The following is a 26,682-nucleotide window of genomic DNA, read 5'->3' as shown; positions in this document are numbered from 1 at the left end:
TGGACAGAGTTCGGGGAGTGGGGACAGGGGAGTGGGATACCAGTGGAGGCAGAGAGTCCCCTGCATCTCCCTCCTTCCAGCATTCGCTCCCCCCCCCCCGGAAACCAGTGCATGCCTGCCCAGGGGGCTGACCCCCCCACCCACGTAGGGAACAATTTTCCGGAAAAGGACTTTTGCCTGAATGGGAGCAGCATAGTTTTTCTGGAAAAGCACTGATGATTTTACATGAGATCGTCAGTGCTTTTCCGGAAATTCAAGGGGCCAGTGTAGACAGCTGGCAAGTTATTCCGGAAAAGCGGCTGATTTTCCAGAATAAGTGGCCAGTGTAGACACAGCCGAGAGGTTCAACCTGTACTTATTAGTGGAGACTAATGGAAATAAGTCCTACATTATTGGTTTCATGTAGGGGACATGAGAGCAGTTTTCAAATATCTAAAAGGGTGTCACAAGGAAGAGGGAGGAAAATTGTTCTCCTTGGCCTCTGAGGACAGGACAAGAAGCAATGGGCTTAAACTGCAGCAAGGGAGGTTGAGGTTGGACATTAGGAAAAACTTCCTACCTGTCAGGGGGGTGAAACACTGGAATAAATTGCCCAGGGAGGTTGTGGAGTCTCCATCCCTGGAGATATTGAAGAGCAGATTGAACGCACCCCTGTCAGGGATAGTCTAGGTGGTGCTTGGTCCTGATGTTATGGCAGGGGACTGGACTCGATGACCTCTCAAGGTCTCTTGCAGTTCTAATGTTCTAGGATTCATATGAGAACCCCCGACAAACCTGATGGTAGGTTTGGACCTCGTTTACCCATATTGACACTGTAGATTCCATCCAATTCCAGAGAAATAACCCCTAGAATTCGAATTCAGAGACATGCATTTTATCCAGGGTTCATTCTCGCCTATCTGAGTGTTTTTGGCCCTTTCTCTGTGCCCCGTTGCGAGACAGTTGATGGTATTGCCAACAACGGCACTTTCAGGGTCAGCTGAGGTGGATGAAACTGGAGCTCTCAACATAGCCTCAATTGTTCTTGGGAAGCAATAGAGCTAACGAGTCTTTCCGAGTCCTTCAATAGCCATGGTAACGCTTGCTATACCCCTGCTAAGGGTTAGCCTTGTTCTGTGAGACCATGCCTAACTCTGAACGTATTCTCGGAAGAGAGACGAAACATGCCTGTTGTAGGAGGAAGAGAACGTAAGACATGCCCTTGTGTCCGGAGCCTGCTCACAGAACCTACCAAGATCAGGGCCGATATGGCAAACAATGCACATTTCTAAGAAGTGCAAGTCCCAGAGTGCTCACACAGATGCATCTTGATATTAAGTGGCACCAGGATGGGACAGTCCATGTGGTGGGGCACCTGGCATTGGCCACTGTTGGAAGACGACCACTAGACTAGCTGGACCTTTGATCTGACGTGGTCTGGCTGTTCTTATGCTCTTAACAATGTCGTTAGCTCTTCAACAAATTTGTAATGACTTGGATAACTAAAAGGAGATTATGCATAAGTAAAATCTGTGGCTGACCCCAAGGTAGGCGTGGTCAGAATTCAAAATGACCTTGACCAACAGGAGAACGAGTCTGAAATGAACAAGATTTACATTCAACAAACTCAAATGAAAAGGACTCCATCTAGGAAGGAAAAAGCAAATGCTTTTTGATTGGAGGATTGTTTGTGCGTTGCGTGGCCCAGCTGCTACCCACAATAATCCCCACAATTTTCCCAACACAACCCTCCTTTAGACACACATCAACACAATCTCTCCTAGAGCCCAACCAATAACCCAGAACTCACCCGCCTTACTGCAGCACTCACCCACGCAAACCAGCCCACCTCCAAATCAACACAACCTCCCACAAAACAACACAAATAACCCCAAAAAGCTCTCTGCAGTCTTGAATGTTGACACAGTGTGAACAGGATGGTTGATTTATTACAACACCAAACTTATTTATCGCAGGAGTTCACAGTCTGTTACTATCCGGTCTGTAACTTATCAAGCATGATGGGGCTTTTTAACACACAGGACTCTACAAATCACATCCAGGCAATAACGACCAGTGGAGAAGTCAGTAGAAGGCTGCTTGGGGTGAAAGCTTCTCACAGTGACTTGGATACAAGAGCAGACTTGGATACATGTTTCAGCATAGAGGAACATCAGAATGGCCAGGCTGGGTCAGTTCAAAGGTCCATCCAGCCCAGCAGCCAATGCCAGGTGTCCCCGAGGGAGTGAACAGAACCGGGAACCATCCAGTGATCCCTCCCCTGTCGCCCACTCCCAGCCCCTGACACACAGAGACTAAGGACACCTTCCCTATCCATTCTGGCTAATAAGTACTGAGGGACCTAACCTCCATGAATCTATCTAGCTCTTTTTTGAACCCTGTTAAAATCCTGCTCTACACAACATCCTCTGGCGAGGAGTTCCACAGGTTGACTGTGCGCTGTGTGAAGAAAAACTTCCTTTTGTTTGTTTTAAACCTGTTGATTTCATTTGGTGACCCCTAGTTCTTATGCTATGGGAACCAGTAAATAACGTTTCCTTGTTCACTTTGTCCACACCCTGTCATGATTGTATAGACCTCTATCATATCCCCCCTTAGTCTCCTCTTTTCTAAGGTGAAAAGTCCCAGTCTTTTTAATATCTCTTCATATAGGACCCGTTCCAAACCCCTCATCATTTTAGTTGCCCTTCTCTGGACTTTTTCCAACACCAAAATACCTTTTTTTGAGATGAGGTGGCCACATTTGCACACAGTATTCAATTTGTGGATGTACTATGGATTTATACAGAGGCAGTAAAATATTCTCCATCCCTTTTTAAATGACTCCAACATTCTGTTTGCATTTTTGACGGCAGCTGCACACCGAGTGGATGTTTGCAGAGAACTATCCACAATGACTCTGGGATCTCTCTCTTGAATGGTTATAGCCACATTAGTCCCCCTCGTTTTGTACGAGTAGTTGGGATTTATCAACATCAGAATTCATTTGCCATTTCGTTGCCCAGTCACCTAGTTCGATGAGATCCTTCTAAAGCTCTTCACAGTCTGCTTTGGTCTTAACTATCTCCAGCAGTTTAGTATCATCTGCAAATTCGGCCACCTGACCATTTACCCCTGTCTCTCAGACTTCTGGCAAAGTCTGGAAATGTTAGCACTAGCGTTCAGTGTTGTCTTCAAGTTGCCATTGTCAAGTCCAAGTCGAGTCTCAAGTCACTACAGTTCAATTCTCAAATCACGTCTCGAGTCCCTAAAATCACTTCCAAGTTAAGTCCGAAGTCGAGACTCAAGTCTTAATTTAAAAAATCATAGAATCATAGGTCTGGAAGGGACCTCAAGAGGTCATCGAGTCCAGCCCCCCACCCTCAAGGCAGGACCAAGCTCAGTCTACACCATCCCTGACAGATGTCTATCTAACCTGTTCTTAAATATCTCCAGAGAGGGAGATTCCACCACCTCCCTTGGCAATTTATTCCAATATTTGACCACCCTGACAGTTAGGAATTTTTTCCTAATGTCCAATCTAAACCTCCCCTGCTGCACTTTAAGCCCATTACTCCTTGTCCTGTCCTCAGAAACCAAGAGGAACAAATTTTCGCCTTCCTCCTTGTGACACCCTTTTAGATATTTGAAAACCGCTATCATGTCCCCCCTTAATCTTCTTTTTTCCAAACTAAACAAGCCCAGTTCATGAAGCCTGGCTTCATAGGTCATGTTCTCTAGACCTTTAATCATTCTTGTCGCTCTTCTCTGTACCCTTTCCAATTTCTCCACATCTTTCTTGAAATGTGGCACCCAGAACTGGACACAGTACTCCAGCTGAGGCCTAACTAGTGCAGAGTAGAGCGGCAGAATGACTTCACGAGTTTTGCTTACAACACACCTGTTGATACAACCTAGAATCATATTTGCTTTTTTTGCAACAGCATCACACTGTTGACTCATATTCAACTTGTGGTCCACAATGACCCCTAGATCCCTTTCCGCCATGCTCCTTCCTAGACAGTCGCTTCCCATCTTGTATGTATGGAACTGATTGTTCCTTCCTAAGTGGAGCACTTTGCATTTCTCTTTATTAAACCTCATCCTGTTTACCTCTGACCATTTCTCTAACTTGCTAAGGTCATTTTGAATTATGTCAAGTCACTTTTGTACAAGCCATCAATATCGGCATTTTCGGACAATTTTTTCACCTAGTCGATTTAACAAAATTAGCAAGTCTCAAGTCGAGTCTCAAGTCACAAACAATGAACCCGAGTCGAGTCTCAAGTCAGGTCGTCCAGGCGACTTGAGTCGGACTCAATTTCAAGTCGTGGGACTCAAGTCAACAACTCTGCTAGCTTTTAAAAGCCTTGGATTTATCCTTAGTGGATTCAAATTGAGAATTTGCTCTCCACTGCGCCCTTTTTGTTACTTTTCGTTCCCTCCGCTCCAATTTTTTTTGCCTTTCTTCTCATCTGCTTTTTCTTGTCCTTCCTTTAGGGAGTTTGGGGGGAAATAAAAACAAATATAAGGAGCTCAACAAGAAATGTACTCACTTAAACGCACCCGAGAGTAACTGCATTGACCTAGCAGGCAATGGAGATACGAAAGGAGAGACCTCCTGTCACTTACCGCGGTATGAATCAGGAGTAAAGGCACGGACGTCAGCAGAGAGGCACCACGCTAAAACAGAATGACACCAAAGGAAAGACGACTTCCTCTTCTGTGTTGCCACGTCCCTGCCTCAATTCCTGCCTCGTGCAATTAAACAGGCACCAGCGGTCACCTGCGTAGCATGGTCCCCTCCCCTTGTACTATATCTACTGCGGGAAACACAGGGGACTTCTCCCCCCAGAGACACTGCTGGGAGGTTGCCAGGCAATCTGAGCCATCCTTCGAAACAGCATGTCGCAAGGTTTTCTGCCTCCTTTGGTGCAGGGGTTGGGTCTCAGAAGGACCAAGGGGCTGAGGAGGAGTCGTGTGGTCATCAGAGGAGTCGTGTGTGGTCATCAGACAACGCTGCAGCAAAGCCCCCTCTGTCTGTTGTTCCCTAACAGTTGCTTTGTAGATGAGTCCATGTGTGGAATAATTTTATGTGCACTGGGGGGTGCAAATGTGCACAACCAATAGATTAAAAAAAAAACCCTAGGCGTAGGCACTCTGCTAATCATCTGGATGGCGTCTGAGCTGTAGAAAGGCACTTCAGAAAGTGGCGCCATGAGGAAAGGGACAATATTGAACATTGTAGGGGGCACTCGATGACCTTCATTTCACACTAGGCAGGAGACTCGTGCCGGCTGTGTCCCCAACATCCTGCCACTTATTCTTATTCTTCCACATTTCAGGAACCCCCATGTTCTTCCCGCAGGCTGGAAAGAAGGGAGATGCTTCCTCCTTCTGGTTTCCCTCCGGAATGCTGTTCGTTTTGTCCACCCCGCTCCCCGTTTCTGAGGTGTGATCCATCCCAGGCCATGCACAAAGAGTTGAAACCATCTCGCAGACTGTCGCAAGCAGGGAGAACGGGGAACCAGGGCAGGAGCTGGGTGGCGAGGCTCTGTATTGCCTCGTACCTCGTCCTTCATCCCCAGGATTGCTTTTCTTGCCCGACGGCCATTGGCCACCCGAATTCCACCATTGCCTGGAAAGAGACTCTCCAATGTGTCGTCTCCACAACAGACTCACATGGGCACACGATATCTGAGTTAATACCAATATGAAACCATGGTGGGGGGATAAAGAGGAGGGATGGGATTCTTACTCAAGTAAGCTTCCGCCGAAGTTAACGGGCCGACTCGTGTGAGGCAGGATGCAGCTCCAGGAATCATGGACCACAGCCTCCAGCCTCATCTCTAAGGGTATGTCTACACTACAGCACTAATTCGAACTAAGCTAATTCGAACTAGTGCATCTAGACCTAAAAACTAGTTGGAATTAGCGTTTTGCTAATTCAAACTAGCATGTCCACACTGAGTGGACCCTGAACCGAAGTTAAGGCTGGCTGGAAGCAGTGCCGGCAGGGCATCAGGTTAGGACTTAGAGCGTGGAGCTGCTGCCTCAGGCTAGCCCAGGGCTGTGCTTAAAGGGACCCGACCCCCCACCCCGGACAGACAGTTCTCAGGGGTTCCCCGCTTGCAAAGCAGTCCTGGCTTGGAGTGCCCGGAGTGCCCACACTCGGCACATCACAGCACTCGGCCATCAGCCCGGCTGCACTTGCCGCAGGCTGCCATCTGGGGAGAGGGGGCAATTGGGGGGCTGCAGGAGAGCTTCCACCCCCAGAAGCCCGCAGAGCCAGCCCAGTCCTCCCCATCGGGGCTCATACCCCATTCCTCCTTCACCTCCTTCCACTTACCCCTCCCTAGCCCCCCTTCCACTTACCCCTCCCTAGCCCCCCTTCCTGATGTACAAAATAAAGGACACGTGTGGTCAAAAATAGAATCTCTCTTTATTGAACAAAACTGAGGGAGACTGGGAAAAGGAGGTGGGAGAGGGGAAGAGAGAGGGTGGGAGAGGGGAGGGCAACTAAAATGATCAGGGGTTTGGAACTGGTCCCATATAAAGAGAGGCTAAAGAGACTGGGACTTTTCAACTTAGAGGTCTATAAAAGCATGAGTGGTGTGGAGAGGGTACATAAAGAAAAGTTCTTCATTAGTTTCCATAATAGAAGGACTAGAGGACACCAAATGAAATGAATGGGTAGCAGGCTTCAAACTAATAACAGAAAGTTCTTCTTCACAAAGCAAATAGTCAACCTGTGGAACTCCTTGCTGCAGGAGGCTGTGAAGGCTAGAACTAGAACAGCGTTTAAAGAGAAGTTAGATAAATTCCTGGAGGTTGGGTCCATGGAGTGCTATTAGCCAGGGGGTAGACATGGTGTCCCTGGCCTCTGTTTGTGGAAGGCTGGAGATGGATGGCACGAGACAAATGGCTTGGTCAATGATTCTATGATTCTATGATATGATTCTATGAAAACATGGAGAGGGGATCATGCACTTTCATGGGCACATCCCATTTCTTCAGATGACCGGAGTGTTAGAAGTCCAAATCCAGAATAAATAAGGGAAGTGGAGGAAGAAGGAAAATAAAAAGGGGTGGGGGAAAAAAGAGAGACAGGGAGTAGATAAGATTCAGCAAGGAAGCCGAGTTAGTCTGTAACAGGAAAAAACTAAAAAAACAACAAATAATCTAGGGGTATGTCTACACTACAAAGCTAATTCGAAATAACAGCAGTTATTTCGAAGTAACTTTAATAGCGTCAACACAGGCAAACCGCTATTTCGAAATGAATTCGAAATAGTGGAGCCCTTATTTTGAATTTGGTAAACCTCCTTCTATGAGAAGTAACGCCAAATTTCAAATAGCTATTTCGAATTAAGTGTTGTATAGACACTTCATTCGAAATAGGGGGCCTCCAGCCCTTCCCAGGGAGCCCTGGGGGCCACTCTGGGCACAACCAGGAAAACTTACTCTCCTCTCCCCCAGCCCCGGAGCCATTAAAGGGGTAGACCCTGGCCACAGGGCCTGTGCCAGCTCCAAGCCTGCCAGCCCAGAGCCAGCAGTGGCCACCGGGGGCCCTGACCCAGTGGCCCCAAAACAGAAGCCAGCAAGCCACTGGCAGCCAGCCCTCCACCGCTCCCCAGGAGCAGTCTGCCAGCTCCCAGGAGCCTGCCAGGGGCTGGAGAAGGCGGGCGCCTTCCTGGCCCAGGGTGGAGATCATGGGCCTTATTCAGGTTTGGGGGGGATGCCCCCAACGTCCATGATCTCTGCACTAGACAGAGGAATGGGGCCGTCTATGGCAGGATAGATTGAAAGTCAGGAACAGGTTAGCATGAAAGTCAAGTTGGTCTGGTGAGACCCCCAACCCTGAGCCCTGAGCTTCCCCTCCCCCTTCTTCCCCTTGCTTCCCCCTTCCAGCTCCCTCCTCCCAGGTTTCCCCCTCCCCTCTCCCACCCTCTCTCTTCCCCTCTCCCACCTCCTTTTCCCAGTCTCCCTAGAGGTTCATCCCCCCCTCCCAGTTTTGTTCAATAAACCCAGTTTCTATTTTTGAACACACGTGTCTTTTATTTGACATCAGGAAGGGGGTTAGGGAGGGGTCAGTGGAAGGACGTGAGGGAGGAATGGGGCACGAGCCCCCGGTGGGGAGGACCGGGGAGGTTCTGAAGGCTCCTCGGGTTGGACGCTCTCCCGCAGGACCTCCTGGATCCTGACAGCCCCTTGATGGACCCCCGGATGGCAGCCTGCAGCAAATGCAGCCAGGCTGATGGCAACGACCCCACGAGATGCACTGATGTGCCCAGTGGCAGCTCTGGCTCCATGTGGCCGAGTGCTGTGGTGTCCCGAGTGCAGGCGCCCAGGGCTCTCCAAGTCAGGACTGCTTTGCTGTCCCTCATCGAGGTAGACAAACAAGCGGGAAACCCTGAGAACTGTCTGTCCGGGGTGGGGGTCGGGTCCCTTTAAGCACGGAGCTCAGTTAGCCTCAGGCAGCAGCCCCACACACTAAGTCCCAACCTGCCGGCACTGGTTCTGGCCAGCCTTAACTTCGGTTCAGGGACCACTCATGTCGGCAGAGGCATGTAGATTAGGGTTGTAGGCAAAGGTAAATGAAGCCGCAATTTAAATGATCGCGGCTTCATTTACATTTACATGGCTGCCGCGCTGAGCCAACAAACAGCTGATCAGCTGTTTGTCGGCTCGCCACTAGTCTGGACGTTCCCCCTGTCGACATCAAAGCCCTTTGTCGGCAGCCCCGGTAAACCTCATTCCTCGAGGAATAACTGGGCTGCCGACAAAGGGCTTTGATGTCGACAGGGGGAACGTCCAGAATAGCAGCGAACCAACAAACAGCTGATCAGCCGTTTGTCGGCTCAGCGCGGCAGCCATGTAAATGTAAATGAAGCCACGATCATTTAAATCGCGGCTTCATTTACCTTTGCTGAATAAACAAATCTACATGCCTCTGCTGACAGAGGCATGTAGTGTAGACGTACCCTAAGTGCTAACCTTATGCCCTGCTGGCACTGGTTCCGGCCAACCTTAACATCGGTTCAGGGTGCACTCAGTGTGGACGTGCTATTTCGAAATAGGTTTTGTGTATAGATGTGTTATTTCCAATTAGCACTGTAGTGTAGACATGCCCTAGTAGCCCTTTAAAGCCCTTAAAAGTTACAAGAGGCTGATAAGAACCATTCGCACCTTCATTGGCTGGTTGGTTGGTTAAGTCATTAAGATGTGGACGATAATGTGGGAGCCAGCCAATATCCCGATTCATACCATTTGCCTAAGAATTAAGCTTGTGAATGAATTAAACTTCCAACCCTTCTCTGTGAATTTGGCTTGTGGAATGTTTTTCATTGTTTTTAAAGTTACAGACAAATGGGTCTCCCCCCACGGAGACTTTTAAGAACATGTTTGTTCTCCTTGCCACCCGAGAGACAACAAACCCTTTTTGCTTGGGAACATCATTATGGGGGGGCGGCGGCTTTTCCCTTTGGCCAGGAGATCCCCAGGGTCTGGAAAGCAGTTTTAAAAGCTCTGCTTTCGTGCTTAATTATGCAGAGGCAGAAGCAGACGGAGAGGACGCGAGACATTCTTTCTGCCAGAGGTAGGAGCAGATGGGTTGACTCTGTCTGGTTAATACTAAGGAACCGAAGAAGACTGTGTGGCTATGTGAAATTCTCTCGTCTGCGTGACACAATGGGTCATTTCAATGGCTCGTTTTGCTCTGAAATCGTATGAGTGAAATCATGCATCCCATGAAATCCCTGGAAAAAAAAACCACAGGGTTGAATGAGCAATTTGTGCTTTCAGATTAGCTCACTCAACCATTCTGAAAGAACTAACAAGAGCTTCCTGAATGAGCACTGGTCTTCTCTTTCACCCCCTAAAAAAATCCAGTGGTTTTCAGAGTCAGCAGAGTTAAATCAAGGGCAGGTGGTTTCGAAATCTAATAGGCAGTGTCAGGCAATGGAGTTGCTACGGGGAGATCTCTTTGGTTTTTTTAAATTCAGCTCAGGTTAGGAAGTATGAAAAGTTCAGGGAAGGCTTCAAGTGTCCTTCGGGAAATGTCTTGGCAGAGTCTGTAAATCGAACCAAGGAAAATCCACCTCGTTATCCCTGGACAGGTAGACCAAGAATGCTTTGGACTGAGGTGCGGGGCTGGCATCTCTCTCATTGTTCCAGTCGGAAAGAAGGATTTTGATTTCCGTGAGCAGGGAGTGCGGCCTGTCATTGGCCAACATTCTGGAGAAAGATCTGAGGTTGACCCAGAAAAAGTCAGTGAAACTGTTCCCAAATGAGCAGAAGGAAATGAATCCTGCTGTCCCCACCTTTTTATACTCAGGGCTTACTCCCATTTAAATCAAGAATATGTAAAAATGGAGCATTATGGTAGGAAAAATATGGGGTCTCTCTTCTGATTTCACACACTCATGGAGAAACAACTCCCATACACTATAGTCCGGATGTGTCCCTCACAAAGAGATCTCTATCTGTGAGTTGCTGTAGTCGTTCTCAACTAAAGCTATCTCTTCCCCTAGGAGGTGCTCTGAGGTCTTCTAGGGGGTACATCAACTCCTCCAGATCTTTGCCTCATTTTACCACAAGCTACATAAAAAGCCCCAGTGATGTAACTGCAAGCTGCAATTTGACAGACGATGATGTGTTTCCACAGCTCTGTACTTTGTATCCTGGAGTGTACATACAATATTTGCATTCCAAATGCATTATTTTATACTGATAGGGTCACCGTCAAAAAGTCAGCCATTTTTCTTCCACAGTGCGCTGGGACGCTTCTGTATTTCTCTGCTTGAGTTTGGTAAGGCAGCAGAAACTTGGGGGTATGCAAGACAAATTGGACTCTTGAAAGAGGACCCGGAGGGGAAAGGTTAGGAGATACCGATCTATTGGCTCTGTATTTGACCGAGAGGTGGAAAACTCCGGTTAAATCATGCTTCAGTCCACAGTCCTTCTAAACATAGGCTCCCTTCTCTCCCGTGTACCCCCACACAGACATGCATACAAATATATGTTCATACCAAGAGTATTTATGCAGCAGGAAAATTTGAAAAGGAATAAGAACATAAGAACATAAGAACGGCCGTACTGGGTCAGACCAAAGGTCCATCTAGCCCAGTATCCTGTCTGCCGACAGTGGCCAACACCAGGTGCCCCAGAGAGGGTGGACCAAAGAGAATGATCAAGCGATTTGTCTCCTGCCATCTCTCTCCAGCCTCTGACAAACAGAGGCCAGGAACACCATTTCTATCCCCTGGCTAGTAGCCTTTTATGGACCTAACCTCCATGAAATTATCTAGCTTCTCTTTAAACTCTGTTCTAGTCCTAGCCTTCACAGCCTCCTCTGGCAAGGAGTTCCACAGGTAGACTACATGCTGTGTGAAGAAGATCTCTCTTTTATTAGTTTTAAACCTGCTACCCATTCATTTCATTTGGTGTCCACTAGTTCTTCTATTATGGGAACTAATAAATAACTTTTCTTTATTGGCCCTCTCCGCACCACTCATGCTTTTATATATCTCTATCATATCCCCCCTTAGTCTCCCCTTTTCTAAACTGAAAAGTCCCAGTCGCTTTAACCTCTTAATATGGGACCCGTTCCAAACCCCTCCTCATTTTAGTTGCCCTTTTCTGAACCCTTTCCAAGGCCAAAATATCTTTTTTGAGGTGAGGAGACCACATCTGTACACAGTATTCAAGATGTGGGCGTACCGTGAAAGGTTAGCTCGTTAAATTTCATAATCTTCAGAGAGGGAGATGGATTAGTCTGTAACTAGAAAAACTTAACGAACAACAAATAGTCTAGTAGCACCTTAAAGACTAAGAACACATGTAGATGAAATCATGAGCTTTCGTGGGCACAACTCACTTCTTTCCAAATATTTGGTTATTTCCTCAAAAAAAGCGCCCCTGCCTGTTCTACCCAATTTTCAGAAGTATTGGACAGCTTTGAGGAGGGCAACTTGCTTTTAAGCAGCAACATGTGAATGTTTCTCATCATTCTGTGTCCACGCCGAACCCCGGCATGGAGGTCGGTGGGCGAAGCATCTCCGACTAATTCCCTTTCTTTCTGAGGTAAAGAGAGAGTCTTTTCCTCTGCATTATGGTGCCGGTGAGAACCCAAGTTAAAACCAGATTGTAGAGTTTGTCTCTCGGTTGGATCAAGAATTCCTCCTATATAGTAAGAGCTAGGGCCACCAAATTGAGTATTCATCTTCCTCCTATCGTAACTTACAGCAAGGTGAGGGGCTGGTGGTGCCAGGAAAACAGGATGTGCCTCGGCTTGGGAGGGAAGAATCACAAGTATTGTTACAGGCTGGGGACCGACTGGCTAAGTAGTAGTTGGCAGAAAAGGACCTGGGGATGACAATGGATGAAAAGCTGGAGATGAGTCAACAGTGGGCCCTTATAGCCAAGTAGGCTAACGACAAGTAGGGGTGCTTTAGGAGGAGCGTTGCCAGCAGATCTAGGGAAGTGATTATTCCCCTTTATTCAGCTCTGGTGAGGCCACATCTGGAGTGGAGGGTCCGGTGGAAGGCGACCATATGTTTAGGGGCTGGAGCGCTTGACCTGTGAGGGATTTGTGCTTATTTAGTCTACAGAAGACAAGAGTGAATCGTGATTTGATGTAACCGTTAACTCCCTGAAGGGAGGTTCCAAAGAGGATGGAGAGAGGCTGTTCTCAGTGGGGGCAGATGGCAGAACGAGGAGCAATGGTCTCAAGTTACAGTGGGGGAGGTCTAAGTTGGGTATTAGGAAAAGCTATTTCCCTTGGAGGGTGGGGAAACCCTGGGATGGGTTCCCTAGGGAGGGGGTGGAATCTCCATCCCAAGAGATGTTTAAGTCCTGGCTTGACAAAGCCCTGACTGGGATAATTGCTTTGGGGTTGGTCCTGCTTTGGTCAGGGGGTTGCACTCGATGACTCTGAGGTCTGTGTCAGCCCTAGCATTCTATGATTTTATGATTTTAGGGAATCATAGAAGACTAGGACTGGAAGGGACCTCGAGAGGTCATCGAGTCCAGTCCCCTGCCCTCATGGCAGGACCAAATACTGTCTAGACCATCCCTGATAGACATTTATCTAACCTACTCTTAGATATCTCCACAGATGGAGATTCCACAACCTCCCTGGGCAATTTATTCCAGTGTTTAACCACCCTGACAGGTAGGAACTTTTTCCTAATGTCCAACCTCAACCTCCCTTGCTGCAGTTTAAGCCCATTGCTTCTTGTTCTATCCTCAGAGGCCAAGATGAACAAGTTTTCTCCCTCCTCCTTATGACACCTTTTTTAGATACCTGAAAATGGGATTGATATAAAATTAAACAGAAAAGAGGCAGAATCACCAAATCAAGTACAGTCCTCAACCCTGACATCACGGAGCGTATGTTGAAACAAACAACACTAAGATGAGTCAGAAAAATAGGATGATTATGGAATAGGATTGCTTTTCAGTAAACCTTACAGAAAAGAGATAAAACAAATATAACTGGAGTAGTGCTTTGTTTGGAAGCAGCTAAATCAATGCTTTAGGTTTGAAAACTAGAAAAAAAAATATTATTGGAAACCAAATTGACTATAGCCCTTTTTTTGTTAAAATATCCCGAATGATAAGAGTTCATAGGGATGTGTCAGCCGACGGTCAGGGCAGTGTGTGTGTGTATGCTTCCGAGAAAAGGTTTAACGTCCGTGTCATTACTGCTAGGGCCGGGGTCCCGTCGCAGAGGGTGGCCAGCAGGCCAACAGACGCCCCTTTATACAGGAAAAGCTTATTACACCTTAGATTTTAGCTGCTAGAACACAGGGGTTCCTTCGCAGCGGGCAGCCTGGGAAAGGCTGAAAGGTGCCCCAACGGATCTGTCACCTGGGAGTGACACAGATCCAAACGCCCAAGCTCTCCCTATGACTGTCCCTTTATGACCGGCTGAAGTTCTTTTAAATTGTACTTGGTTCTATTACAGCAACTGAAGGAGTCAGGTTAAAGCTTAAACAGTTACAGGTTTATTAAAAGACTTATAAAAGCATATGGTTACAATGGCTATTGCTCTCTTTTTTAACTGTTAACAAATACAGATTTTAAAAGTGGTTGCAAAGAAAATAAAGATAGAAAATAGAAATAAGAAGTAAGAATAAGAGCCTCCGGAAAAGGGCACTTTTTCCGGAGGATCGGGGCCAGTCTAGACGCTCTTTTCCGGCTTTTTTAAAAGCCGGAAAAAAGCGGCGGACATTTTTATTTAAATCCCCCGCGGATTTCCCTACGACGACTCGTGAAATTTACATGCCCCTTCCGGAAAAGGGGCCAGTGTAGACGTAGCCTTACAGGTTTATTACATGACTTATAAAAGCATATGGTTACAATGGCTATTGCTCTCTTTTTTAACTGTTAACAAATACAGATTTTAAAAGTGGTTGCAAAGAAAATAAAGATAGAAAATAGAAATAATGGTACCAAGTGGCAGCTTAATCTTTAAAGAGCTCTAAGTCTATGTGTACACTTAAGACAAAGGACACATCCAGGTACAATTTTTACCCCTTTCTGTATCTCTCGACTCCAGCGTGTCAGGCCAGGGCCGGTCTCTCAATTCCTAGGAAAGACGAATACGAGGTGGGCGTCCCCTCTTGAACCTCGGGAGGTCAAACACCTAACTCGACCAGCAGATAGATGGTAGATTGACACTCAAAGTAAATGTACTGCTGGACCCATCTTTATACCCCTGGGGGCCCGTATCCTCTTTCTTATCTAAGAGGCCAAATTGTACTGGTCTGTTTTGTGGTGCCAGTTCTTACAAGCAAGTTTCAAATTAATTTACGCTTGCAAGAGAGGAAGATAGCTAAATTAGGAGTGCCGGATATTCTTTTACTGGGCGAGAGATTCCTCCCCCCACGGACAGCTGTGTGTTCATATCAATATGGGTTAAGTCAAGGATGCTCTTTGGCAGCCTTTTGGTCAGCAATTGGAGTATCTCTGTTTATAGCCATTCACGGTCACACAGCCTGGGCCTTCTGATCTGTGTGCCCTGCATGCTCCAGGCAAGCAAAAATGGATGTTACAAGGGGGGTTCCTGTCTGGCTACAGGATGGAGAAACAAAATGCATTTGATGGGCACAGACCAGCCCATGTTGGATAAATATGCTAGTAAAATATAAATCATAGTAAAGAATAATAAAAATAAAATTCAGGATCTTCAGGATGTAGCCGAGTTAGTCTGTACAGGATAAACTTAAAAAACAACAAATAATCTGGTAACACCTTAAAGACTAACACAACATGTAGATGGTATCATGAGCTTTCGTGGACACAGCCCACTTCTTCAAATAATGTGTTTATTGTATAAATATAATGTTGTATTTAATATTAAATTTGAATACGTTATCCTTAACAGGACGTTACAGTAAAAGTAAAACTAGGTCAGGAAGTTGGAACAATATGGAATAGTAAGGTGTGTAACCAATACTCTCCATTTTGATCCAACTCATTGCAATTTTTTTTATCGGTTGCATGTAGTGTCGAAATTGTCCCATTTCTGCAACGTCTTTTCATTTCGGCAAAATGGAGCTTTGGGAAGAATAGTTTAATTGTGCTCCACCCAACCCAAAGCATCTACTATCTACAAATCCTTCCCTCTGTTTTCTGTCTCCAGGACCTCCGCCAAATAGTGTGGAAAACATGGAAAACCAGAGCTGTGTGACGGAGATAGAACTGCTGGGATTCTCTGATTTCCAGTCCCTGCAAGTCCTGCCCTTCGTGGTGGTGTGCTCCTTCTATGTCCTGGCCCTGGTGGGGAACACTCTGATTGTGATCCTCACCATCACTGACTCTGCCCTCCACACCCCTATGTATTTCTTCCTCAGGAATTTATCCTTCCTGGAAATCTGCTACACCTCAGTCACCCAGCCCAAGATGCTGGTGAACCTGTTGTCGGACGCCCAGACTATCTCCTTCGCAGGCTGTGGGGCTCAGATGTGTTTCTTCATCCTCTTCGGCATCACGGAGTGCTGCCTTCTCTCAGTCATGGCCTACGATCGGTACGTGGCCATATGCAACCCGCTGCGGTACACTCTCGTTATAAACCAGAGCGTCTGTGCTCAGATGGCAGCCGGTTCCTGGGCCTTCGGCGTCCTGGTGGGTTGTGGACACACCATTTCCATATTCCAGCTGCCTTTCTGTGGCTCTAATCGAATCAGCCATTTCTTCTGCGACGTCTTCCCTGTGCTGAGCCTGGCCACCACGGACACGCACAAGAATGAAGCGGCTGTCACTTCCACCACCGTGATCTTCATCCTGGTCCCGTTTTTGCTCATCCTCTTGTCCTACGGCCTCATCATCTCCACCATCCTGAAGATGCCCTCTGCCGAGGGCCAGCGCAAGGCCTTCTCCACTTGCTCCTCCCACCTCATCGTGGTTTCTCTCTTCTACGGGACTGGAACGTTTATTTATATGCAGCCCAGTACAGAACAGTCCCAGGGCAGTAACAGGTTCTTTTCCCTAGTATACACCGTGCTGACTCCAACATTTAACCCAATTATTTACAGCCTGAGGAACAAGGAGATAAAATGTGCTGTCAGAAATACAATAGGTAGGAAAAGGTTCCCTCAGGCCTTATCGATGGGCTGATACGGTAGTGCTTAGGAGACTCTGTGAATGGGGAAACTACATCTCCAGTCGTGTCTGAAAAAGTTGAGTCTATTCTTGTCTGAAATGCCTTAAGTCAGGGCTATTCAACGTTGGAAGCCCCGGGGGCCACAATGATACTCACATCACGTGCCGAAGCTGCAACTTAAGGGTGGTTGCATGTACATGCAAATATGTATGCAAATATATGTAAATAGCTTCTTTCACACTGACGGGCATGAATAGAAAGATACTTTTTAGCATGGAAACGGTCTGTGATGCTGATGCCAGATGTGATCAAAACGTAGCCGGACACAGACAAGCTGACAGCTGGAAGTCAGGCCAAATCCAGTGTGAGTGAGCAGATGATCAAATGTATGTGAACGTGTTTGGTGTTTCACCTTCATAATTCTGAATGTGGTTTTGCAGGTTCTGTTGTCCCTTTTTTGTATCTTGTTATTATTTTGCTTTGTGTATGTTCCCCAGTATCTATATGACTCTCCAAACATGAAAGAAGCCACGTGTTATGCAGAATGGTATATGCACCGCAGGCACTTCAACTTTATTAGGTAGGGCATTTAGAGTTCAGAAACTCTAATGTCCCTCTCCCCACCGTCAAAGAAGAAACCACTGTAAGTCCCGTCCGACTGTTCTAAGAGAACAACAATAAATATGGATACCAAGGAAAATCGTTTATCTTGAGGAGCGAGGAGCGGGGATTGTACAGTATTCCAACAGGGCAGAGTAACTAAACCGTAAAAAGAGATCCTCACACTTATTGTAGATTGCCCTGACAGACTTTTAGGAACCTAATGGATTCCTGTTATCTCTGGAATTGTAAACTTTGACTCATCTGTGCATCTACTTTACCTGCTTTAATCTCTCAATACCCCTCATTTATTTTTCTTAGCTAAGCAATCTTCATTAGTTTACTATAAGAATTGGCTACCAGCTTTGTCTATGGTGGGAGATCTAGCAGGCAACTCACGCATGGGTGGGCTAGAATGTCGGGTAGCAGTAGAGAGGTTATTGTCACCATCTCTCCTATTTTGGCACTAGAGGCCATTTACCACATAGTCCAGCTTGCTCATGGGGCAAGACAAATTGGACCGTCTAAGGGGATGGGCTGTGGCTTCATTAGAAGACGACGTAGGACATTGGTGAAGTCTAAGTGCAGAACACACCACCAGTTTGGGGTTCCTGTCCTGTTTTTGGAGCCAGTTCAGACAGTGTGACCGTGTGACTCAATCTACCAATGGTTATGTTCGAGTCTTCATCCCAGGTAGTTTTTAAGTAGGAAAAAAAATAACATCTGCTGTCATTCAAAAGGGATTAGTTTGGAGTAGTTCTATGGCCTTATACAGACCAGGTCAGTGTTTCTTAAACTTTTGAAGACTGAGGAACACCAAACAATAATTTTTCTTTATGAGGAACACCAAGGAGTTTTTGTTGAGCAAAAAATAAAAAAAAAGGCGGCCATTTTGCACTCTGTTCTTCTCTGCAGCGCACCTCCAACTGCCTCATGGCACACCGGTGTTCCCTAGAACACAGTTTAAGGAACACTGAACTAGATGCTCAGAATCTGTCCTTCTGGGTTGAGAATCTATGAACTGTCCCCAGGAACAACTTCCAGAAAGAGGAATTCTCCCTCATTTGGACTCTTTGGAGGCTGTTCAGACTGTTTGGACACTCCTGTTCAGCTGACCAGTCTAGGTACGATGAGGAAACATCTGCTAAAGTTCTGCAGGTACTTTACTGTTACCCTAATGGCCTCTGCTGGTCTTAAAATACTGAGGTAAATAGAGTCAAGCCAGCACCAACCTCACCTGGGTAAGGATTCTTGGTTCTTTATCACTTACCTGTATCATATGATTGATGAAGTTCTGAAGTATTTGAAAGTGCCAATAATTGGGATTCTAATCTCATTGTCTATGGAACTTGGTTTAAAGACTTTATCATACCTGCATGCACTATGAAATAATAATAAAACGATTAGGGAAGTTCTTGCAAAACATTGCACCTGCTCTCCATATCACGAACATAGCAGAATGTGTAAGAATTAAGAGGCCTTTGGTTCTTTTGAACATCTCAGCCATAAAGAAAGTTCTGGAGGAAAATGGCATGGTTATTAATGAGCATGCTTGAGTGTTTAACTAGCATGATTAATTTGGAAGTATTAATCAATTGGTTAGTCATGCTAAGCATTTAAATTTTCATACCAACTCTGCATGTATTTGTTCCTACCCAGTCTAAGGATATAAAGTAAGAAACAAATTAACGATGGACAGGTCATTTCTACTTGAATGTCCCATCTCTTGGGTTCACACATAACTCCCCAGCTCTAGGACTGGGGCTGTAGCCTGGATTTTGACATGTGTCCACTCGGAAATGGGTCAACGCTACCAATTTTTACCACATTTTGCCACCTTTTAGATAGTAGGAAAATGCACCTGGATTCAGATCAACACGTCGGGAGGAAACACCCAGTTGACTCTTCCAAACCCCTTAAGCTAGGCTGTTTGCAACAACTGGGAAATTTGGGAGTTAAATAACTGATGTACAAACTCAACACCCTCTTCAATTAATTTTAAAAGTTGTCATCATTTAACATATTCCAGTGGTCATGGAGGATTTATAATTAGCCCCTTTGGGTATTAATTCAAAACAATGCTTATTACCTTACAAATACTGCTTGTAAATTTTCAGTGGCACAAATGAAACTACTTCTTGGTGTAAGTCCATTCAGGTTACACCAGGGATGTATCTGCCCCAGCTTGTTTTTATCTCAGAAATTCAAGAGGACTTTGACCCCTAACTACTACTATAAGTGCCTAAATCCCAGAATCGGGTTCTAAGAGGATGATCTAACCCCTTGTTCAGCTGCCCCCAAACTCTGTAGGTGCCTAAACCTGACTCGGGACCAAACTTTTGCAGTAAACATTTCCTGGGTACTTACATTTCTGCCTCTGGACAGGTGTACTGCAAGTTAGCCCTTGGTAAGCTGCTGCCACTATATTTACCTGCACCTTCACAGGTATGGGCTAATGCAGCTCCCATTGGTGGTGATCTGCGATCCCCCCGTACCTGCAGAGGCACAGGTAAATAGGCCACATTAGGGCTTGCCAGAAGATAACTGGATCTGGCTTGCAGGCAGGTATTTGTCCACCTCTGCTCTAGACTCAGGCATGAATGACGGGAAGGTAGGTGTCCCCTATAGTGTCCGATCTGGCAGGTGAGCTCAGAGTTCAACTATCAGACTGGGACGCACAGGCAAGTTCTCCCCCAAAAGCTGGGGACTTTCTCATTCTCTCCAGCTGAAACTGTTTTGCTCTGGATGAATATGCAAAGACTTGTTGGGCCAGAGAGAGAGAAAGAAAATGTAAGAGCACCTAAAGGCAGAGAATGGATGTAGTGGGTTAGAGCAAGGGTCCATCTAGCCTAGTGCCCTGGCTTCTGAGATTCGTCAGGGCTAGATGCTTCAAAGAGAATGACCAGAAAAAGGCATTTTTGAGTGATCCATCACTTGTCCTCCATTCCCAGCTTCTTGCTGTCAGAGGCTGATGGACACTGACCATTGATGGACCTACCCCCATCCATGAAATGATCAAATTCTTTCCTGAGTCTAGTAATACTTTTGATTTGCACGTCCCCGTGAAATGAGCTCTGCGTGTTGCTTTGCAGTTGTGCACAAAAGGATGTCCGTGTTTTAGGACCGACAGGCTAAGTAGCTACATTTCTATTGCTACATCTAACACGGCTACATTTCTATTGCTAAGTAGCAGTTCTGCAGAGAAGGACTTGGGGATGACAGTGGATGAGAAGCTGGAGATGAGTCAACAGGGTGCCCTTGTAGCCAAGAAGCCTAACAGAATATTGGGTGCATTAGGAGGATCATTGCCAATGGATCTAGAGAAGTGATTATTCCCCTTTATTCAGTTCTGGTGAGGCCACATCTGGAGTATTGTGTCCAGTTCTGGCCCCCCACTATAGAAAGAATTCAGACACATTGGAGAAAGTCCAGCGGAGGCAACCAAACTGATGAGGGGGCTGGAGCACATGACCTACGAGGAGAGGCTGAGGGATTTGGGTCTGTTCAGTCTGCAGAAGAGAAGAGTGAGGGGGGATTTGGTAGCAGCCTTCAACTTCCTGAAGGGGGGTTAAAAAGAGGCTGGAGAGAGGCTGTTCTCAGTAGTGACAGATGGCAGAACAAGGAGCAATGGTCTCAAGTTGCAGTGGGGTAGGTCTAGGCTGGATATTAGGAAAAACTATTTCCCTAGGAGGGTGGGGAGGCGCTGCGCAGGGTTCCTTAGGGATGGGGTGGAATCTCCATCCCTAGAGGTGTTTTGAGTACCCGCTTGATAAAGCCCTGATTGGAATGATTGAGTTGGGATTGGTCCTGCCTTGGGTAGGGGGCGGGACTTGATGACTCCTGAGGTCTCTGCCAGCCCTGTGATTCTGTGATTCTTTGTTTTTAAACTTCTGCCTATTCGTTTCATCATGTGATACCCCCTTCGTTACTGTGTGATGCCTCTAAAGTCTGGGTAAATGCCTCTAAAATCTGGTGGTTAGAACATTCATGGGTGTTTCATAGCAGCCTAAAAAGGTAGACGGACAACATCTTAGTGAAATACAGTTGGATATGGGTACCTCAATCCCTTAGACACCTTTAAAAAAGCTACCCTGTGTTCTGCCACTATTCTATAGAAGTAGTTCCAAGGAATTGTTATTTCTGCTCAGAAAGTAAGGTAGAACCCCACTAGAAGGAGCGTGAAAAATTGTGGCTCCTGAAGAATTTAAAGTCGAAGATGATTATATTCAGTATCACAAACTCTCAAAATAGATCTGTTTAGAGTTTGTGAGTCTGCCCGTCCATGAGTCCATCCACCCACGAGTCTGCTTGATCAACAACTCCTCCTAAACTATAAGAGCTAGGGCCACGAAATGTGGTAGGCAGCTTCCTCTGATCTTAGCTTAAAGCCAGGCCTGGGTTTGGTTGTGCCAGGAAAACAGGATGTGCCTGGAATGGGATTGTTTTCCATGCCATGGAAGGATAGGGGGTTGCTAGGAGAGACAGTTATACTGAAGAGTGACCACAGGGGAACGGCAGCTCTAGAAAGAGAGTGGCCAACTGGGGCTGGAGGTCTTTAGTTTGCTTTGGTAAACGGCCTCCCTGCTCCAAAACCTTCCCCCCTCCCCAGGTCTCGCCTGCAGTTCTGGATGTGGGTGGGTGGGGGGGAAGCCCACAAGCCAGTGGCCATGTCACCATAACCTGCCCCCACCTACTGCACAAGCACCACTGGGACTGGCCAGTGCAGCCCCAGCCCACCAACAGAGAGCTGGGGGGAGAAAAATGCCCCTGGCAAGCAGGCAGAGGGGCTGAGGGGAGAGCAAAGGCCCTTGCCAAATTGGGAGCTTCACATCTTCTGTTTCAAAACATGACTTATTGCTTCACCATCCACACATCCCAGGAAAGTGGTGAGACCAATTCTTGGATGTCAGCAGTTGTCCTCTCCCCGTGATTTTCTCCAGAGGGTGTGTGACTTCGTTGCCACCGACTTTTCAATTGTCCAAAAGTGAAATCCTGATGAACATGCTCTTCCTCATAATTGAAGATGCTTGTTAGGAAAGGTGCCAAAGGGTTTCACTTCTAGTAGGCCAGATAACTGATGAGGCAGGAGGCATATTCATTTTCTGCTCAGCGATATAAGGGGGAACACATCTTGAATAGCAGCAGAAGCAGAGCTATTTTGCAGGTCTCATGAGAGATTGGATACACTCCAAACACACCAGAGTAGAAGACGTCATGTGCTGTGTTCTTGTCATTGGATCACTGAATGAAGCGGACACAACGGAAATTTGGCTTTGCCGGCACCTGTTTTAAGGTCAACACACTTTTCCCTCTCTGGTAGGCTGCAATGAAAGAAGACTAGAAAAGGTTTCTCACAAAGTCCACACAATGTAGGTGTTTTTTTCTAATGTGGCGCCCTAATGTAAGTCACAGAAAAAACGAGTTTGCTCCCAATTTTGCTCTCATGTGCTTAAGTTGGGGTGGGCAATAAAATAGTGTTGATTCACCAGGGTTAACCTGTGGTGGGCCATTGCTGCTATATTTACCAGCACCTCCACCGATACGGGTGATTGCAACTCCTGTTGGCCAGTTTTTAAGACTTGGCTTGACCAAGCCCTGGCTGGAATGGTTGAGTTGGGTTGGTCCTGCCATGGGTAGGGGGCTGGACTCGTTGACTCCCGAGGTCTCTTCCAGCCCTAGGATTCTCGGATTCTAGGCCAATGGGATCTGCTATCCCCCATACCTGCGGAGGTGTAGATAAATACAGCAGTGTAGGGGACTGCCAGGGTTAACCCTTGCGGACTGTATCCGGTCCATGGGCTGGAATTTGCCCATCCCTGGCCTAAGTCACATGGAAGTCAATGGAAGCTATGTGGATGCATAAAAGTAGGAAGGACACTAGAGTGATGGACTGAAGAGGGAAGGAACTAACCATGAGCAAATATGCCTGACTGAAACAGGGTGATACTGTGAAGTGGAAAAGATCTCTGTAAATGTAAATTGTTCGTGTTGTTTTAGTGATCAAATGGAAACACGTCTCCTAAGAGATTCAGGCTTGTTCTGTAGCACTCTTAGGCTACATCTACACAGCCACGGTATTTCGGAATAACGGACGTTATTTCGTAATAACAAAGTGCACATCTACACAGCAAACCGTTATTTCAAAATAATTTTGTGATGGCGGATTTCTTACTCCCACTTCTGTAACCTTCATTTCACGGGGAGTAAGGGAAGTTGAGGGAAGAGTGTTCTTCCTTCAATTTCCTGCTCTGTAGACAGCACCAAAAGCCGAATTAAGCTTTTCAACTTCAGCTACACAATTGATATAGCTGAAATTGTGGTTTTTAATTCGACTTTTGCCCTGCTGTGTAGATGCACCCTTAGGGTATGTCTAGACTACAGGGTTTTTTTGAAAACAGTGGCCTTTTTTCGAAAAAACTTCCCCTGCGTCTTGACTGCTGTCACATTCTTTCGAAAGTAAATCAAAAGAACGTGGCAGTTTTTTCGACCACAGAAAACCTCGATTTATGAGGAATAACATCTTTTTTCAAATGTGCTCTTTCGAAAAAGGCACTATGTAATGCAAACTGTGCTTTTTTGAAAGAGAGCATCCAGATTGCCTGAGTGTTCTCTTTTGAAAAAGTGGCTTGCTTTGGTGAAAGTACTGTTTGTTGTCTAGACGCTCTTTCGAAAGAGGCTTGGAGTCTAGACGTAGCCTTAATGTAAATGAAACTTCACCACTCTCTTTGATTAAACTGAGATTAACCTTTGCAAAGAAACAAAGATGTGTTAAATGTACTTTGCTCATTTACACTTCTCAGAGGCAAGTTAAGGATTATTTAAATGTCCCGGGGATTTGCCAATAACTTGCCAGCTGGAAATGTCAACTATTTTTCACAAGAAATTTCACTCCCCCCATTTTCACCCCAACATTTTCCATAAAGCTTCTTGTTTTCTGCAACCAATCCTGGCTAGAAATAATCGTTTTGGTAGACATGTTTCGTTTTCACACCACCTTTTTCAAGGGAAACAGAACTGAAAGTTTGCATTTTCTTGAATAAAAAAAGAGAAGAACATCACCCCAAATATTGAGGGTTTTCCAGAAAGAAATCTGATTTTTAACCATGAGCATTGTATTTTCTTCTAAAAATACTTTTTAAAAACAATTGATCATTCCCTATATTTCCATTCAAAATATTGACTAATTCTGGTGAGCCGTCAACCCGATCGAACTCGTCACTTTCATCCTAGCGTCTGCATTCACCCTGCCTCCCTTTCTACTCATCCTCGTCTCCTATGTAAAGTTGTAAAGTTCTTTAAAATGAAATGTTATTAGTATAAGCCCAGATGACTGTAACGTAGTTGGAGGTGGGATGGTCATCTTCTGGAGGTATGTCTACACTGCAGAGTTTTTTTGGAAAAACGGTTGTTTTTCTGAAAAAACTTCACTTACATCTACACTGCAATCACGTTCGTTTGAAAAAAAATTGAAAGGACAGAGGAATTTTTCCGACATTGGTAAACCTCTTTCTACGAGGAAGAAGCCTTTTTGTGAAAGAGCTCTTTTGGAAAAAGGCGTATGTGGACAGAGAAGAGGGAGTTCATTCGCAAGAAGATGAAAGAGGAAAAAGCACAGGTGCCCTGGTGGCCACTCTGTCCATAGTAATCACAGCTTAAATGCAAGATAGCGTCCATTCAGTGTGGATGCTATCTTTCAAAAAAGCAGATCGCTTTTTCGATGCGTGTTGGCATTGTGGACACTCTCTTTTGAAAGAAATTTGTTTGGAAGATCTCTTCTGGAAAAGCTTCTTCTGAAAGAAGCCTGCAGTCTAGACATGGCCTGGGTGTTATCCTTGTGTCTACCGACTTAGCATCTTGGCTGTCCTGCCCAGCCAAACAGGCCAGAGAAATCACATAGTTCCTCTCCAAAATGATATACATTTCTCTGCCTTGGTTCACATTCATGGTGTATCTTATCATCAACCATAAGAACAACCATACTGGTCCATCTAGCCCTGTATCCTGTCTTTGACATTGACCAGTATCAGAGTTAGGTGGCGCTAACAGAAAAGGGTAATTATCATGCGATCCATTCCCTATCGCCCTCTCCTGGGTAGATGTACTCAGAGATTTAGGGTTTGCTTTGGTTTGTAATGCAGAACATCTTGGCTAACAGTTCTGTATGGATCCATCCTTCCAGAACTTCCTTTTTTTTTAACCCATTGATACTTTTGCCCTGTACATCGTCCTCTGGAAATGAGTTCCACAGGTAAATGTTGTATTATGTGCAAAAGTATTTCTTTGAGATTGTATTAAACCAGCTGCCTCTTAACTTCATTGGCTGACACCTATTTCTTTTGTACTGTATTTTGGGTTTTCTACGCACATTTTCTACACCGTGATTTTAGGAACCTCTATCTCCTCTGTCCCTGAGTCATCTCTTTTCTAAACTAAAGATCTGTGGGTCCATCACTAAATTCACACAAGAATTTAGAGGCAAAGGATCTATTCAACTGAGGTTTGCAGCTCACACAGATACCAAATTTCCATGCATGTTATTGAGAATTGGGCAGCTAAATACTCTCTATGGTTTTGAACAACCCAGACTTACCTGGATAAGGGATTTTTCCAGACCAGGGGAGGTCATTTCAGTCATCATCCGTCCCCCCACTCCACTGGCTTCCTGGAACCCCATGCAGCCCAGCTGAGTCACACACCAGCTCCTGGCATGCCCCCCAAAACAGCTGGGAGAAAGAGAGAGAGAGAGAGTCTATATTTGCCAAGATATCTAGTCATCAACATCTAGTTCCTGCCACTGTGATATAACGGAAGTTAAAGAAACTTCAGATCTCTCTTTCCTCATTCTCTGGGTGAACAATTTGTCTCCTGGATTCATGCTCTTCTTGTTTTGTCTGGGTTTCGATGGTGTTGAGTCTGTGACTAGCTACATTCCATTTGTGTTGCCAATTTCCCACTTTAAGACAAACATGATTGCCTTGTTGAGGGAGAATAAAGGCAGGTGTGTATGGACTGCACGAGAGAGGTGCTGGTTTCTTTGAACAAGAAAACACGAGGCTATCATGTAGGCTTTATGTCAGACTGTGAGTTTGATGATGTTGGGACATGTATTTCTTTCTGATTCCTGCCAGAGAGGAGAGGGAAAAGTTTACGGAGCATTGCAGTGAGACCTGGATGAAACTCAGCATTTTCAGTTTGTGGGAAATTTCGTTAGAATCATAGAACTGGAAGGGAGCTCAAGAGGTCCAGTCCCCTGTCCTCACAGCAGGACCAAGCACCATCTAGATCATCCCAGACAGGTGACTCACAGGTCATGCGCTCCAGCCCCCTAATCATTTTGGTCGCCCTCTGCTGGACTCTCTCCAATGCAACCACATCCTTTCGATAGTGGGGGGCCCAGAACTGGACACAATATTCCAGATGTGGCCTCACCAGAGCCGAATCCTCTGCTTTAAATAATAACACAGACTTTCTTTTCCTGGGCCTAGATACAGCAC

At 46.0% G+C, this 26,682-nt stretch overlaps 1 protein-coding gene across 1 annotated transcript; it reads left to right on the top strand.

Annotated features, from left to right (window-relative positions):
* Positions 1-15,654: 15,654 nt before the first annotated feature.
* LOC102459044 (olfactory receptor 10C1-like) lies at positions 15,655-16,602 on the top strand. The gene has a single exon (XM_075912179.2). It carries the CDS (start codon positions 15,655-15,657, stop codon positions 16,600-16,602), a length of 948 nt encoding a protein of 315 aa, XP_075768294.1.
* The last annotated feature ends 10,080 nt before the right edge of the window (positions 16,603-26,682 follow it).

Source organism: Pelodiscus sinensis, chromosome 30 (assembly GCF_052426305.1).
Source record: "Pelodiscus sinensis isolate ZL-2025 chromosome 30, ASM5242630v1, whole genome shotgun sequence".
In the NCBI taxonomy this organism is placed as follows: Eukaryota; Metazoa; Chordata; order Testudines; family Trionychidae; genus Pelodiscus; species Pelodiscus sinensis.
This window is presented reverse-complemented; position numbering and strand designations above follow the sequence as displayed.